Source organism: Phoca vitulina, unplaced genomic scaffold (genome assembly GCF_004348235.1).
Source record: "Phoca vitulina isolate PV1807 unplaced genomic scaffold, GSC_HSeal_1.0 scaffold68, whole genome shotgun sequence".
NCBI classification, from domain to species: Eukaryota; Metazoa; Chordata; class Mammalia; order Carnivora; family Phocidae; genus Phoca; species Phoca vitulina.
Window position 1 is genome coordinate 3,872,155 of NW_022589771.1, and position 17,639 is coordinate 3,889,793.

Here is a 17,639-nt window from a genome sequence, read left to right on the forward strand (position 1 = left end):
GGTGTCTGACTAGATTAAGGTGCTCCCTACTGCAGTCACACCCCTCCTTCCTCTGAGGCTGGCTTCAGCATCCTTCTCAACACATTCCTCATGACAGTCACTACAAATCTATTGGAGATGAAACATATCCACCATATTTGAACTAAATGATATGTAATAATGAGTTCAAGTCCAATATTTTGATCATTTAGAGACCTATATTTGTTCTGATAATAGTCCCATTCCGGAACATCAAGTAGCCTCTGAAAGTCGGCCAAGGACACCCACTGTGATCTGACTATGGTCACTTGTGCTGACATCACAAGCCTGCCGCTCTTCCTCTGTCAATGTTCAGACAGGGTGGCCATTATTAATTCAACAGCTAGGTAATGTGATCTCAGATACATATCCTGTTGGCCTAATGGAAATCTCAGAGGTTCAGACAGACCTGAATTCGAATCCTAAGTCCCAACCTCTCCAGCTGTGTAATCTTGAGCAATCTGTCTGAGCATTCATTTCCTCATCTGCAAAATGGGGTAATACTGGTCTCAGCAGGACTGTTGTGAAGATTAATGGAAGGCTATATTGAGAGCCTGGAAGTCATCTTGTAACAAGAGCCCCATCAGTGGCGGTCAACATCACCATTCCAAGCTACCATCCAACTTACGTTTCACGTACAGGCGGCCTATCACCTTAGCAGTGCCGTATCTGTTGGAAACTTCACACACATAGCTGCCTGAGTCTGAAGGACGAGTGTTCTCAATGAGCAGCCCTGTCACGGTCTTCTGGAACCTTCCAGAAAGTTCCAGGGGCATGTTGTCCTTCAGCCAGCGATAATCTGGCTCAGGATGCCCAAGCGCTTTGCAAGGCAACTCCACACGCTGCCCTGCCATGGCTTTGCGATGATCAAACCCATCCAGTATGGATGGGGCTGAGTTCGCTGGGTCTGAGAAAGAAAGAAAAACTCTTAGACGTAGTGAATGAGTTGAAGTGGTCATTTAGAATCATAGGAACTTGTGTGTAAGTTAAATTCTATACATCATGCTAACTATTGACAACACATCTTTAAGATTTTATTAAAGAATAGAAAGAAAAGCCCTATTCATTGAAATTTATTCTGCTCAGAATTTTCCAAAGGCTGAAGCAGAAAAGGTTCTGCTTTTCATTTCCCACTAAATAACTAAGAACTCCAGAATCAGCATGCCGGTACAAGAGCTGCTGGCCCAGGCCAAGAACTGGGTTGTCCTGTGACCAGAGAATGTCAGACTTCCCCTTTCAAAAGAACAACAGTAGCACAGAGAGTTGTTTGACATTAGTAAAATTTATTTCACACACAAAAAAGAATTTTATAGATAGTTATTGAATTTGAAAGTGTTTTATTTATTCATTTAAAAATATTGTTGAGCCTCACTTCCAGGGCCAGCACACAGTCAGGAATTGGAAACATGGTGGCGAACAAGACAGGAAAAGATGAGACCCTCATGGAGCTTACATCCGATTGCATGAGTGGGGCTGGTGGGCAATGTGCAAGCACATGAACCCATAAAGGTGGTGTGGCTTGTAGTAGGTGCAACGGAGAAACAGAAAAGCCTGACATAACAGAGGACCAAATGCTCTCAAGAACTGGGTCAGTGGAAACCATGCAGCTCAATGGCCAAGCTTGCTTTGAGGAATCGATGTTCTCAGGGAATATTATGAAGAATGCAAAAATAGAGGTCCCCTTTTGGATGCCCAACATAAAAGTCAGTGACCTTTCCTTACCCTCTCTTTTACTTTTCCTGTTCAGAACTTGCACTAGACTACACACATGAGTGGTTAACACTAGTCTCCACACGGATATATAGAACAGATAGAGCCCCTGGCTCCTGAACTCTTCTTATCTTTGCCTTGGTTAGAAAAGCATCATGGCTGTTGTGTTCTGCCTGCAGTAAACACAAAAGCAAAGGACTGGATATCCTCTATCCTATCAAAGAACCCCCTGGAATGGCCTCTTAAAATGCTGTGATTCCACAGTCAGCCACCGGGGGCAGTCAGGAGACCCAAGTGAACGTGTCAAACTCACTGAGCAGAAGCTGCTTCTGCCCCAGCTTTCCTTTGTTACCATCAGAGATAAAATCCATGACATACCGCTGCTCTTCTCACCTCCCTGGTGCTTTATGAGAACAATGTGAATGTTCTCATAGGATATGATGAAGGAACCTAATAATCTCCTTTCCAGGACTCTTCTGTACTTCCATCGTCCATTATAACTGAAGAATTCGTTGTCCATAATTATTCTCACTCACATGTCTAGGTGTGAGGCTCCAGAGGGATTACAGACCTAAGAAGCCCACAGTAGCAGGTGCAGAGCCCTTGCCAGCAGAGGCCTTATTGCTTCAATCTCCTCCTGAAGGAAGTTAGACGGACTTTGGAAAGTACTGAAGAGCAAGTGGCTTTCTTATGCACTACATAGTTACCAAATCTATTGCTTGGCTTAGAGTGGGAAGTAGCACTGGTGCTGGAAAAGGTGACACAAAGAAGGTGTCACTCCTTTGGTGGGCACAGTTAATTTTTTTTTTTTTTTTTGTAGAACAAGTCCAAAACCCAGGAAACAAAAGGTGCCCACTTCTAACGCTAGTCACATAGAAAGCAATACCTGATGATTGCACTTAAAATTTTTGTTCTGTAACTAATTGTTGATAGAAATTTCTGAAATATACTTAAGATAGTGCTGTGTTAATCTGACTTTTTTTTAAAGATTTTATTTATTTATTTGGCAGATAGAGACATAGCGAGAGAGGGAACACAAGCAGGGGGAGTGGGAGAGGGAGAAGCAGGCTTCCCGCCGAGCAGGGAGCCCGATGTGGGGCTCGATCCCAAGACCCTGGGACCATGACCTGAGCTGAAGGCAGACGTTTAATGACTGAGCCACCCAGGTGTCCCTAAATCTGACTTTTTTTAAAAGAAGGGTTGGAACAGTTGGATATCCATATCAAAAAGAAGAATTTAGAAACCTTACCTCACACCACCTACAAAAATTAACTTAAAATGGATTGTAGATCTAAATGTATGAGTTAAAACTATAAAACTTTTAGATGAAAAGTAGGAAAAAATCTTTATGACCTTGGGTCTGGCAGAGTTCTAAGACATGACACCAAAAACACAAGTGGCAAAAAATCAATATATTACACTTCATGACAGTGAAAATATTTTACACTTTCCAAGATACCACTAAGGAAAAAATAAGGAGCAACCTACTGGGAGAATATATTTGCAAATAATATTTCTGATAAAGGACTTCTCTCCAAAAAATATAAAGAACCCTGACATCTCTATGATAAGAAAAAAAAAAAAAAAAACATCAAAAAATGGACAAAAGAGGGGACGCTTGGGTGGCTCAGCCAGTTAAGTGTTTGCCTTCGGCTCAGGTCATGATCCCAGGGTCCTGGAATCGAGTCCCACATCAGGCTCCTTGCTCAGCAGGGAGCCTGCTTCTCCCTCTCCCTCTGCTGCTCCCCCTCCTTGTCCTTGTGCTTTCTCTCTCTCTCTCTCTCTAACAAATAAATAAATAAAATCTTAAAAAAAAATAGACAAAAGATCTGAATAGATATATCACCAAAGAAGATATTCAAATGACTAATAAGCACATGGAAAGATGCTCAGTGTCATCAGCCACTAGGGAAATGCAAATTAAAACTACAATGAGATACCACTTCACACCCCCTAGGAAGATTATAATAAAAAACATGAACAAGAACAGGTGCTCATGAAGAAGTGGAGAAGAAACTGGCCCCCCGTACACTGTTGATAAGAAAGTAAAATAGTGCAGCCTCTTTGGAGTACATGTACATGACATAGGTTCTATGGAGAACAGCTTGGCAGTTTCTCAAAATGCTCAACTTCACTTTACCACAGCACCCCGAAGTTCCACTCCTAGGTATCTATCCCAGACAAATGAAACTGTGTTCACTCAAAGACATGACCACAGATGTTCCTGGCAGGATTTTCATAATAGCCAATAAGTGGAAACAACCCAAATGTGCATCAGTTAGTGAAGGGATAAATGAGATGTGTATATACGTACAATGGAATATTATTCAGCAATCAAAAAGAGTGAACTACTGATACATCTTACAACATGGTGAACCACAAAAGATTATGCTACATGAAAGAAGCTTGATACAAAGCCACATGTTGTGAGATACAACTTATAGGAAATATACAGAAAGTGCCCATGGGTAGAAACAGGCAGTTAATTAGTGGTTGCCTGGGGGCTGGAGGTGGGAATTAGAATTGACTTCAAATGGGCCACAGGGAGTTTTCTAGGTGATGGAAATGTTCTAGAATTGGATGACATTGATGGTTGCACTGCTCTCTATATTTACTAAAATCACTGACTTGGATACTTAACATGGGTGAAGTTTATGGATGGTAAATTAAATCTCAATAAAACTACTTTACATTAAAGGACTGGCACATTTCTTTTCTATTTTAAATACACAATTTAAGCAATGCTTGAGACAGGCTCTCCAGGGGATATTTGGTCATGTACAAAATTAGGACAACCAAACAGCAGGATTTAATTTTCATCCCCTCATCTTCAATCCGTTTATCTACATTTAAAAATAAGTTTTTATCACAGAAAACTTGCAAACTCACACAAGAGTAGAAAAAATAATATAATGCATCTCATATATTTATCACCCAGATACGAGAGGCATCAAAATTATTTTTATCATCTATCTGTTTATTTCTTTATAGTCTTTGCCTTTGGTGCTACCGTATTGAGTCAAATCATAGAACCTATGTCATCTTATCACTATATCATTAGTATGTTTCTCTAATAAAAATAAAAGTTTTCTGGGCGCCTGGGTGGCTCAGTTGGTTGAGCGACTGCCTTCGGCTCGGGTCATGATCCTGGAGTCCCTGGATCGAGTCCCGCATCGGGCTCCCTGCTCGGCGGGGGATCTGCTTCTCCCTCTGACCCTCCCCCCTCTCATGTGCTCGCTCTCTCTCATTCTCTCTCTCTCAAATAAATAAATAAAATCTTTAAAAATAAATAAATAAATAAAAGTTTTCTTATAAAACCGCAATGTTAGTAACCTACAAGAGTCATAATAACCTCTTGGTACCATCTAGTATCCATTCCATATTCACTTTTCCCTGATGAGCTAAAAACACGTCATTGTTATTATTATTATTATTTACAATTGTGCTAATTAAACAGCCTTGTTCTACAGTTAACAGCTATGTCTCTCAATTCTCTTTTAATCCAAAACAAGCTCTTCCTCCTTTTCTCTCTCATGTCTCTGACTTGCTGAAGAAGCCAGGTGAATTGTTTTGTAGGAAACCCCACGGTCTGAATTTCTTTCTTGATGATGTCATTGAATGTGTTCCTCTGGCCATGTTTCTCATGAACTGGAACTTAGTTCTCATGAGCTGATTAATCAATTTCAACCTCTCTCCTTTCTCTCTACACGCATACAACACGAAGCTTTCCTGCACTCAGTGACGCTGAATTGATCAGCAAGTTCAGGTGATAAAGTTTGTCTGAATTAGTTATTTCATTAAAGGTGGAAATGATTTTCTAATTGTCATAGCTCCTTCACATTCAGTAGATGTAATTATTCTGCAAATAAGAACTTTCCTTCCTAAACTAGGATTATTTGGTTATTTTGAAATACAACAGTCATAGGAAAGATAAAGAGAATTGTGGTTCTCTTTAATCTACCAAGTGTCAAAATCAAGAGTTGGTGCCCTAGTTTCTTCTATGTAGACCAATGAGATTCTCACTATTGCTTTGGTTGTTATTAAGTAGACATGTGTGCATGTATCAAAGTATATACCAACGTAAGCATATAAGTATATATATGTACGTGTGTGTATTCATAACAAACTCAAAAGTTTTTAAAATGTTAAATGGTTATCAATCAAATGCAATCATTATTTCTGAAATTCAACTCATCACACTCTCAGCCAGTGAGAGCCCCTTCAGAAGTTGTCCCCTGTATCATTTTGACAAGATCCCATTAATGTTTCAGGCCCATTTATACATTTCCTGTCCCAGGCACTATAATCCACCGTTCTTCCAAGGAATCATGGTCCCTTTTAGGGGGAGTACTTAAAGGACGCTGGGATCTAGATATTAGAGGTGCTTGTTGCTGTCTGTTCCCCATCACTTCCAGGCCTTTTCAATGTAAGGACCTTGGGGACACATTCATAAAAATATAGCAAGTGTGTACTGATAGTTTCTATTGGACATTTCAAGGATTTTATATTTTTATCTTTTCTCTTACACTGAAAATCTTGGTTCCAAATAAAAGTAACATAAACATAAGTAACCCCGCCCCCTGCCCCATTCTACATTATAGTATTTTATAGGATGGGATTCCTTCAAGGCCTCCCATGCCACCCGAGCCTCCTTTGTCACCCTTAGTAATGCTGAGTCACTCTGAGCCACTCTGGCTCAACTTGACTCCAAACGCCAGTGGTTTTATTGGGGTGAGTCCTTGTTCTTCTGAAAGGAGTATTTATTTGCTGGACACGTGAGATCTTCGAGGAGCCGTGCCACCACCGAGCGATGTGGTCATCAGTGACTGCTCTCATGGCAGTTTGCACCCATCTTCCACTCCGAACTCAGGTAGGTCTATCCGAGGGTGGTGAATACTCCTAGACACATTTCCCCAGGGTCCACTCAAGGGCTGATCCTCTGCTTTGAAGAGGAGTATCTGTTGACTATTTTGCAGGTTTGTGACCATGTGGAGTCCCAGCGGGTTGTGCCCCTTTGGCGCCCACTGCTTCCGTGACATGGCGGCCACTCCTGCATGCCCCGCTGCTGTCAACACTCCGTCCACGCCAACCCACGATCCACTGCCACCGAGTGTTCCTGGAAGGCCTTGTCCCTGTGATTTTTCTTTTGCCATCATATTTGGTCTGTTTTTGTTTCAGGAGGAGTTTAAGAGCATTAAAACCTTGTCACTAGCGTGCCGCCACAGGACCCAAACCCCATGTGTGCATTTTTAAATGCATTTAAATCTAAAGTAAAATTAATTTTTCTTTTTCCTTCAAAGCTTAGATTTCTAGAATAGTCATCTGCACTCAGTGTTGATGTTCTAATTTTCTAGCAGTAACAATTTCCTCCCTCAACTATGTTATTAACATTTCTGTGACAAAAAGTCTTCACAGTTACGTGCTACATACAGAGACTCTCTCAAGAGTCGTTCCATGACACTTGGCTCTGTTGACCCTACAGCTATACCTCTAACCCCAGATGCTCAAGATCTTAGTGTGAGACACTCCTTCATGAGACTGTGCCCTGAGGCTCCTCACTTCCCATCACAAATGCCCACTGGGTGACCTCATGGACCCCACTCACTCCACAGTGACCAAGTGCTCATGGGTCCTGCTGTCAATGTTTAAAACATTAGTAAGACATTCTATTAAAAAAACAAAATAACAACAAAAAAACTTGGAATTAAGAAAAGTAAATTTGCCTCTCCAACACTAAGAGTTAAATTTGAAAATCAGTACTTAATAATTTAGAATAGAGAGAAACAAGTCCACATTTCAGGTTCTCTCTCTCTCTTTTTTCCCCAATTTTCTCCTTCTTTTCAGATTTCTTATTCAAGTTTCTTTTTCAAGAAAGATGGGCTCTCAGGGATGCCTGGGTGACTCAGTCTGCTAAGCATGTGCCTTCAGCTCAGGTTATGATCCCAGGATCCTGGGATCGAGTCCCACATCGGGGTCCTTTCTCTGCGGGGAGCCTGCTTCTCCCTCTCCCTCTGCTGCTCCCCCTGCTTGCAAACTCTTTCTTCTCTTTCTCTCTGACAAATAAATAAATAAAATCTTAAAAAAAGAAGATGAGCTCTCGGAATACCATCACTTAATTCATTTTGGGGGATGGAGAAATGTTTTTTGCTTCTTTTGCTAAAATTCAATTCAATCTTGTACCCAGATCCACCCCCCAATCCTTCCCCTTTCTTGTCCCAATACTGTTATGACATTCCTCTTGACTGCACACAAGACCTTTTCTAGGATATTCTGAGCAAGTAGAACACTGTGCTGTCATTAAAGCCACCATAGACAAAGATCACAGATGTCATTCACTTTCTCATTTGTTTTTCTCTAGTCTTTTTTTTTTTTAATGGAGTATAATTTTACTATACTGATTGTTCCTGCCCTTAACAGAAGCAACAACGCAGAGCTATAAAGCAAGAGATAAAGTAACACTTGGCATGAAAAAGAAGAGGTAAATAAAAAGTATTTTTGTGTACAGAGAAGAAATCACTTGATTCTGACTTGTGTTTGCAAAGCCCCTGGAAACACAGGTGGACTCTGGCTATTTTAAGGATGTGAATGTGGACAAGGAACCCAGCAAAAGCACACTAAGTAGGTGTTTGGGCAGCAATGTTTTAAATTACACCAATGGTCAACAACTTTCCATCCCTTCTTCCTCACAAAGCATCACTACAAATAAGATGAAAATATTCAGGTCACGAAGCAGTTTTACCTTCTAAAGATGCAAGGGCAAAGGTCAGATGTTTTGCACCAGATTTCTAGGACCGAGATGGACATCTCACATTCTAATTGGCTCCACGAAGAGCTAGCACATCGCCGTGTGAGCGGATTGCTTACTTGTTTGACAGATGGGCCAGTAACAAGCCAGTGGTGAAGATTATGCAAAAGGTGGATATTTTCTCAAAGTATAAATGCTATAAAGGAAGGCACAAAACTGGCATCTTTCCAGCAGAGTGGAATTAGCAGCCTTCAGGTTTTCTTCACTTGAGAATCATCCTGGACAGAGGTGGGAGGGAGTGACTATCCTTTTAGATGTGGGTTATTTCCCCAATATTGTTAGACATAATATGGGGAACAAGAGGTGTGTTCCCTGTGCCCCTGCTCTTCTCCCTCAGAGCTATGTGTCACAGAGAGCCTCGTAGTGCTGGTGGACAGGACACAAATACACAGGGCAAGGAGGCATTCTCCTCAAAACAGAAGCCACATTGGGTCATAGGAATGTGGAATTTTACAAAACCTGAAATGACTTTCCTTGGAATATCTATATGTGTAGTGTATCGTATTAGGGTTGGTTTAAAAAAAAAAAAAAAACCCTTTAGTTGCTAATATATTTTTGGGGGAAAAAAAGAAGTCTTTATTTGAGTCATGAATTCTACAAGTTTGGTTGACTTCGCTCAGGACACTAACGAAGGAGTAACAGAAATGGGAACCACAAGTCTCGATGGGTTTTTACCTGATACAAAAAGTCTAGCGCTGTTACTCTGCCTGGTCTCCCCAGTGTATCTGTGCCGCGTGATACAGCGGTAGTTATACAATCCATCTTCATTCTGTACATCTTTAATATACAAGGCTCCCGTGGATGTGATGAGAAATCTAGATCCTGCAATAGAAGAAAATGATTGCCCAATTAAAATAGAACAAAAGCAACTCAAATCACATAAACAAAGACATTGAATATTTTTTTTCCCACCTGCAGGAAGCTTAAGCAAAGGCTAATGCTAGGAGTGTGTCAGTTACTTTAAGGGTCCAAGCTATTTTAATTTTTCAATTACCCTAAATTAGGAGTTTTGAGGAAGTATGCTACACAATAAATATACACTTAGAAAGTCTAATCTCATGAATTAAGTTTTAAGGTCATGTATTTTTCTTTAGAGCAGCAGAATTGGCATATAATTAATGTGCAGCTAATTTAGCAGATTTTCTTTGATGACAACTTCTCTCTTAGAATGTGACAAATCAAGGGAATATTAACTTTCTTTGGTGAATTTCTACCTCACATGAGCATGAACCTTTGCCTCAGTTTGAAGTGTTTCCATGAAAATCACAAATGTTAGGCTGGAAAGTAATAAAATATCCACAAATTTCCCAGGAAGGACTATCTTACCCCCTCATAATAACAACCAACACTTAATGCTCAATTCTAAGACTAAGATCAATTCCCCCTGTCGTCGGTGTTCTGGAGGACTCTGCAGTTTCTTAATCGGTACTCCAACAATCGTCAATCATCACTTTCCCTCCTGAGATGTGTACCTTTACTGGTCTACCTGTATAGAACTGTCCACGTTCAGAGATCAAATGCCAGGGCTGCTCTAAGAAGAATAAAGGTAATTTTTCCTTTGAAAATGTAAATATCTGAAGACAATTTTTACTGTTCAGTTATAATTCGATGATAAACCAAAGGAAGGCAAAGGTGTGAACGCCGAAGTGAACTGTGACACCCACATGGTGAATGACTCAGGACAACACTCTCGTAACATTGTTAGACTCTCTTACAGAAGATTTCTCTGCCTGATACAATTCTAGTGGGGGATAATGCAATTCTGTGTCTTTCAGAAAGGACTAAAATACCAATAATTTACCTTCTTGTATTGTTTGTTGCTCTTAGTTCATTTGAAACTTCCTTTCATTTATTTGAATCAGAATTTCCAGGCATCTTGACTTTGATAATTTTAGGTATCAAATATTTAAGTTATGAACACAATTCCTACAGCTCTTGGTTATTTTTTTATAAAGACTACACTTTATTCATAGACCAGTTGTTCACATAAAATAAAAATGGCTTATGATTTCTAATGCAAGTAAGAGCAATTCAAAAGGGCACGGATAAGAAAAAAAATAAAAAAACAGATACCAATCTAGAATAAGCTTTTTAAAATAATGCAAATTAACCCCCAAAAAAGTACAAAAATCTTTAAGTAAAAAATTCACTTTTTAAACTGTTTTAGTTACTTACTTTAAGATATATTATAAATATGCTAAATATTAAAATAGCTAGAAAAGCAAATGCTGTATATTCTAGATATTTTTGCTTTATCCTCCCCCAAAGAGAAAGCAACTAAAAATACCTTTTACCATTTGTCATATGTCATCACACACGGCATTTCTTACCAATACATACTGTGTATAATTGAAACATTCTTTCTTTCAGTATATTTTGCATACTTACATAACGTTTTAATAACAAGCTTTTTTAAAGTACTGAGCGGTAGACAGTAAAGAGAAACAAAAAGATAATGTATGTAATTCGGGTCACCTTTCTAACACAGAGTATTTTCGTTAGAATTGACAGGCCATCAGCAGTGGTGAAATGTAAGTGGAAAGCATTCTGTGTACCATTGCTTAGAAGTGTTGGGAAATGCACAAGCAGCTGCACGTATTTATTACTCTGCAGATTCCTGAGAGGGCTCTATTCTCCAGGCACATTTAATTTAATCACTTACTTGCTCCTGTAATATCTCACTTTTTTTTTTACTCACTTAGCATGCCAAATAAGACCCTTAAGACATGTTGTTTCAGAAGAACTTGAACTTTGTTTTAAACATTCCTGAGATGTTCATAGGAAGAAGGAATTGTCCCAATTACTGTACCTCATTGAAACCATTTGGTCTAGCCCTCATTTTCCATTGAAACCATTTCAAAATCGATCAACATTTTAAAACAAAATAAAGATGAAGAAAAGAAGCCTTTGACTAGGAGAGAGCCCTGAAGACCCAGGGTCTGGGTTACAGTCTGAACTCCCAAGATGCATGGAATTTTCAGGGGCAACAAGGACACACAGAGTCTTTAGAGCACCAGATGTCTTGTCTCCATGGTGATAAGAAATCATCTTAACTGCTCCCTAACTTGCCACCACGTGCCATTTCCTGCCTTACATCATCAGAGCCTTTTGTATCTTATAGAATAAAAGGTTCGTTCACATCCTGAAACGGGATTGAAGAATGTGCTTCTGTTAAAATAAGCAAACGTTGAGATACAAAATGTTGATATTAATAATCAGCACACACAGGAACTCTGTCTCACACACACACACATACACACACATACACGCACACATACACACACATACCTTTACTACTCACAACTGTCTGGTAACATACAACTGTGCAAAAAGCCAAAATTTATAGGTTATTTTATTTCCCTTGGAAAATTATTAGCACTATCTAAAGCGCTAATAATTTTCCAAAAACATTTCTCAAACATAGTGCAAAAACATTTCTCAAACATAGTGCATACTTTGTGTCATGTTAAACATATTGCAAATCAGTCAACTGAATAATAGTGAAAAATTTGGGGGTTCTGGGTCATCATTATTGAGCTACACTGTTGAGTTTTTAGAGGGGTATCTCAGAAGCTATCTTGGCTTCTCAACATGCACTAAATGGTTCCCAGGTGTTTAAGCCCTAGTTCTGTTTTCAACAGTGTATCCATTCCTTCCTTTGCTACCAGGCAAACCAAGAATTATTACTTCTCTCTGCCACCCATATCCCCATCAACACATTCACAAGGTGATGCATTCAGTATGCTGAGAGGTAGAAAGCAGACATACCACAGCTGTTAGAGCTTTGCATAAACTAAGAGTTTGTGAGTCCAGAGTAAGTGCTGGTGTGGTTCTCCAATGTTATTGACATGAGCTTGTATGTCAGTTTCACTAACAAGCCCACAGCTTGGTACCAGCTCAGCCAGCTCAGCACAGGGGCTAGAGGGATATTTCTATCTAGAGACATAAAGCTTAGCAAAGAAAATGGGACATCTGCACAATTGGGAGTATTCTAGGAAAATGCAGGGTTTAAGTCCTGTAGCCACACTCTTCCTGTTTCCTTTTCAAGTTTTCTATGCAATAGCATCAGAGGCAATATTAAAATTTCAGCAGTTCTAGCCACCCATGTGCCCAGTTACGTGTAGCTGAAGATCTGAGCTGCAGAAAGCAGGCATCAGAGACCTCCAGAAGAAAGCATATGGAAGTTGATTCTAGGAAAACCAGAGCCGAAGGGTATGCCATTCATTGGGCCAGCACTCTTCTGGGCTCTGGGAATCCAAAAAGGAATGAGACACAGCCTCTGTCTTCAGGGAGCTTACGACCTAAACAGATTTCAGTCTTAGGGTTGGAGACATGGCATCAAGGTGAGAAAACAGGATGGGAAGGAAAAAGCTGGAGTGTAATCAGGAAACCTCATCTCACCTGGATGAAGTTAACTACCAATACCAGGGAGGAAAATGGTATTATTACCAAACCTGCCTACATCCTTGCAGATTACTCCGACATAAATAATTAACTTGCTATGTTAAAGCATACTTTATTAATCTGCTTGTTCAATCTACTCAGCTAATTTTTTTCTCATTCTTATAAAGAATCAAGTTAAAAGATCTTTTCCTTGGTACCAGGTAGAACAAGCTCACCCACCCATAAGGATTTCTCATTGTGGAGGAAAAAGCTGGGTTTTACTCATATGTAGAATTTAAGAAACAACAAACGAGCAAAGGAAAAAAAGAGAGAGAGGCAAACCAAGAAACAGACTCTTAACTACAGAGAACAAACTGATGGTTACCAGAGGGGCGGTGGTGGGGGGATGGGTGAACTAGGTGATGGGGAATAAGGAGGGCAGCTGTCCTGATGAGCACTGAGTAATGTGTAGGATTATTGAATCACTATATTGTACACTTGAAACTGATATAACACTGTATGTTAACTACAATGGAATTAAAGTTAAAACTTAATACAATACTAAAAAAACAATAAAAAATAAAAACAAAGGTAACAACAACAAAAAAAACTGGGTTTTAGAACCCAGTAGCTCCAAATTCCCAACCTGTTAAAGCCACTTTCCAGTTGTGTGACCTCAGACAAGACATTCAGCATCTTTAAACTTTGGCTTGTTCACGTATGAAAGACAGATGGCAAAGAGCATCCTCTTTGTTCCGGTGTTGAAGTTTAGATTAATGCATGGCTGTCATCTAACAGATAGTCATGCATTAAGTAGGATATCTAGAGAAGCAGGCATAATGTGTGTTATTTTGCTGTTCTGATGGGATCAATCAGTCATCCGTCGACGGCATGAGCACAAAGCTGCCCAGGGCCATCAGCCTGCCTAAGCCAGACAGGGAAGAGCCCATGGACATAGACATAGTATTTAATTGTTTATGTATTTGCTAACTTCTGTGAAGCAGCCTCATGTAGCAGGAAAAGCATGAGAGTGGAAATAACATGGCTGAGTTTTATATCACATTCCTGACACTGGGAGCTATGTCACTGAGACAGGCAAAATAGTCCCCAAACCCCTGTGAGCCAGGATCACACAACAGGGTACTAGCAGGGTGCAGAGGGATGGAACACGGCCCACAGAGTAGCTTGCTAAATCTCAATGTGGGGCTGTGGGCAGAGGACGGCCGTATAGACACCATCCTCAGACATCCTTCCTGCAAGGAACTGGGACATTCATGGAAACCCGAGGTCTTCCTCTGTAATCATCATCATGTGATTCGAATAAGAATATTCCCTGCATATTTGTCAGTATTTAAACCTAAGACAGATATTGTGAAGTCTTCCAAATTAACCATTCCTCACCTCTCATATCTCATCCAACACAAGGTCCTTCTGTTCCTACTTCGAAAATACATCCAGAATGGTCCACTTCCCTATCTCCAGTACACACCCTGGTCTGGGGGTCCCAGCCTTTCCTCACTCTATTTCTACTCCTGCTCCTCTCAGCCTGTTCCCCACTCACCAGCCACGGTCATTCAGTGCAGGAAATCAGGAAGATCATTCAGTGTCCACTAGATCCCACTAGACCAAATTATTCATAGTGGCCTACAATGGTTCAGGCTTTGACCATATTTCCAAAAGCCATTCACCCCCTCTCTCCCTTTGCCACCACGCCTCAGCCACCCTGTCCTCTTAATCACTCTACCTGAAGGACCTTGAGCCCATCTCTCTACCTGGCTGGGTCTTTCTAATCTTTCTGGCCTCAGTTCCTAAATCAACTTCCCAGCAGTGCCAGCCCACATTAACGTACCCATGGTCACTCATGCTCACAGAGGTTGATTTTATTACATCTACATGAGGTTGCCTTGTGTGTGTTTAAGGCTGGCATAACATTTCTCTCCTCCAACCAGAATAGCAGAAACTTGATTTGTCTTGCTCAGTTGTTCATCTCTATTATTCAGAGTGGTGCCTAGCTATGCTATCTGGAAATATTTGTTCAGGAGGTAGACGGCTGAAATGGTCTATCATTGCTTGTACACAAAATGTCTCTTCTAAAGTCTGGGTAAAAAGAAAGCAAGCTGAAATACCTCTTTTTAGGTTTCAACATGAAACTTCCTCATGTATAATACATAAAAACAGAATTTTTTCCCCTCTAGGAGTGACTAATATATTCTCACATGAAAATGAGCATATTTTAAGATTTTGATGTTAATTATTCTTTCATTATGCTCTCTGGCTTTTTCCTGTGCAGCCGGGCTGTTAGATCTTCAATAGGGACAACACTATTTTCAGGAAGATTTTAAACGTGTATTTGATTTTTCACTTAGAAATATCTTAGGGGTTTTTTTGCTCTTGCAATCTGAACTGAGTTAATAGTAATTAAAAGAACAGATGGTTCTTCTAATAAGATGCCAAATGGTAGCATAACACAATGAAACTTTTATAAGCTGTGCCTACCACCTCCAAGTGACAGCCAACTGGGTAATGAAACCGAGATTTGTCCCGGGACTTTCCATAACAATCTCCGAGAAATAAGAGGAAGATTGAAATCTAAGTTCTAAGTATGTGGCACTAGAAACAAGATGAGCCTTGAATGAATATCTTAACATTTTTGGGGGTTTGAAAGTTGAATTAGCATTAACTAAAATAGAAGTGGAAACAGAAAAATATATATATATATAAATATATATAAAACCTATTATCACCTTCTCTTAATTCAGATGTAGACTAGAATGGAATTGAACTCTTCCTGTTGTTCTGAGGTAGGTCTGTCGTGTGATGTGATGGGTGGGTGCCAAGCCATAGTTAGATAGAGGTGTGAAGCATCTACAGCTATATCTTGGGCAAATGAGTGGCCTGATAAAAATGATTGTTCAAAGAAAATTATGTTGAAAGCTGCACATAAGGGAGAGGAGTAGGCCCTTAAGATAAGACTTCTAACCTGGTGTTATGGGTTAAAGTGTGCCCCTCCCCAAAAATTCAAGAGTTAAGTCCTAACCCCCAAGACCACATTCTAAATACGTGGCCTTACTTGGAAATAGGTTCATCACAGATGTAATTAGTTAAGACGAGGTCATACTGGAGTAGGGTGCTCCTCTAATCGAATGTGATGGTTGTCATAACAAGTGGAAATTTGGACACAGAGACATCTGGGTATTGACACTAATCCTAATCAGAACCAACAGGTATTGCATTCTTAGTATGAACATCCCGTGTTTTGACCCATGTGGGTCTCACAATGACCCCACGAGGCAGGTACTGTTATTATTCCCACTTTACAGATGAGAACAGTAAGGAACAGAGATTAAGTGATTCGCCCATGTTCATACACCTTTTGGTATCCCCACCAGCGTGATGCCCTGGTATTGTGGCTGGGAGCTCACAGCCCGGCTCTGGGTCGTGGCCCTGGTGAGACAGCAAGGCACAGGAACAGGGAGAGTGGAACAGAAGTGATACACCCAGAATCATTTAAGCCAAAGAATCAACAGAACTGGATTGGGGAGAAGAGCACTCCAAGTGCTCGGTCTGAGGGACGGACGGGATAGCGATGGTGCCGGCAGGTGAAGAAGCTGGGGCAGGTGTCTGTTTTTATAGGGAAGGCATGCTGGGTCACTTAGGGTGTGTGATGAAAGTCAAGCTGGAGACAGAGCTTTGGGGATCAAGCTCTGCATGCCAAGAAGCCCTTGATGTGGACTGATGGCCAGGAACCCCCCAGGTCGGGAGTGGAGGAAAAGAGCCAGCAAGACACAGCAAGACAAAGGAGGGGCAGAGACACAGGAGGGTGTGGGATTCTCAGAACCAGGCAGGGAGGACTTCCAGAAAGGATGGTGCAGACGTCAGCTCTGCGTCTCGCTGTCAGCATAAACTAGAATGCGCGCATGACCCGAAAGAGCCTCCGTGTCCTCTTCTGCACAGTGGGGCGATATTACATTCCAGGCGATACTGTGATGTTAAATAAGAATATCCATGTGGGTGCCTGCTAGAGAAAGGTGCTCTAAAATAATTGTAATCTGCAATAAAATATAATGATAAAGTATCCCACTTGGCTAGATAAATAAAAATATTAAATATCTAGCTACAAACTGCTAAGCATATATACAATGAACTTAAAGCACGCTACAAATCATTAGCAAAGGGTGTAATAGTGTAAGACTTGGGTAAATGAAGAGGCACAAATCCCAGAATTAGACAGCTTGATACTGCAAAAATGTCCATCTTCCACAAATGAAATTAATCGCATTTTGATTGATTTCTGAATGGAATTTATCTAGAACTCGACAAAAATCAATGAGGATTAAAACAAGATGTGATTTTTCATTCAGGAGATTAGGAAAAAATTAAAATATGTGATAATAGATAGTCTTCACAGGGCGTGGGGATTGCATACCTACTGGTAGGAGTGTAAAGTGGTGAAGTCTTGGTTTTTGGTGGGCACTCTAGCAACCTATTTCAAATGTTAAGAATTGCATACAGTTCCCTCCAGCTTGATCCTTCAAAGAGTCAGTCCTAATGAAACACTCATACACGTGCACACACCAATGTACGCAGAAGAGGTACACTTCAGCCTTGTTTAAAAGTGAAAAACCATAAACAAACCTAAATGCCAATCAAGGCGTGAATAAATGAAGTTCGGTGTATCCATACTATGCAGCCCTTTAAAAGACATAACATAATGAAATAAAAT

The 17,639-nt window shown here is 40.4% G+C and overlaps 1 protein-coding gene across 3 annotated transcripts in view; it reads right to left on the bottom strand.

Moving 5' to 3' along the window:
• Positions 1-17,639, bottom strand: part of DSCAM (DS cell adhesion molecule) — a 791,005-nt gene that overhangs the window by 317,181 nt on the left and 456,185 nt on the right. For 2 of the 3 annotated variants that reach the window (XM_032392602.1, XM_032392603.1), the window contains exons 4-5: positions 9,209-9,355; positions 647-925 (exon numbers count right to left, since the gene is read on the bottom strand). In XM_032392602.1, coding sequence (XP_032248493.1) covers positions 647-925; positions 9,209-9,355 — 426 coding nt within the window. The remainder of the gene's footprint in view (positions 1-646; positions 926-9,208; positions 9,356-17,639) is intronic. The other variant, XM_032392604.1, reaches the window with a different exon arrangement.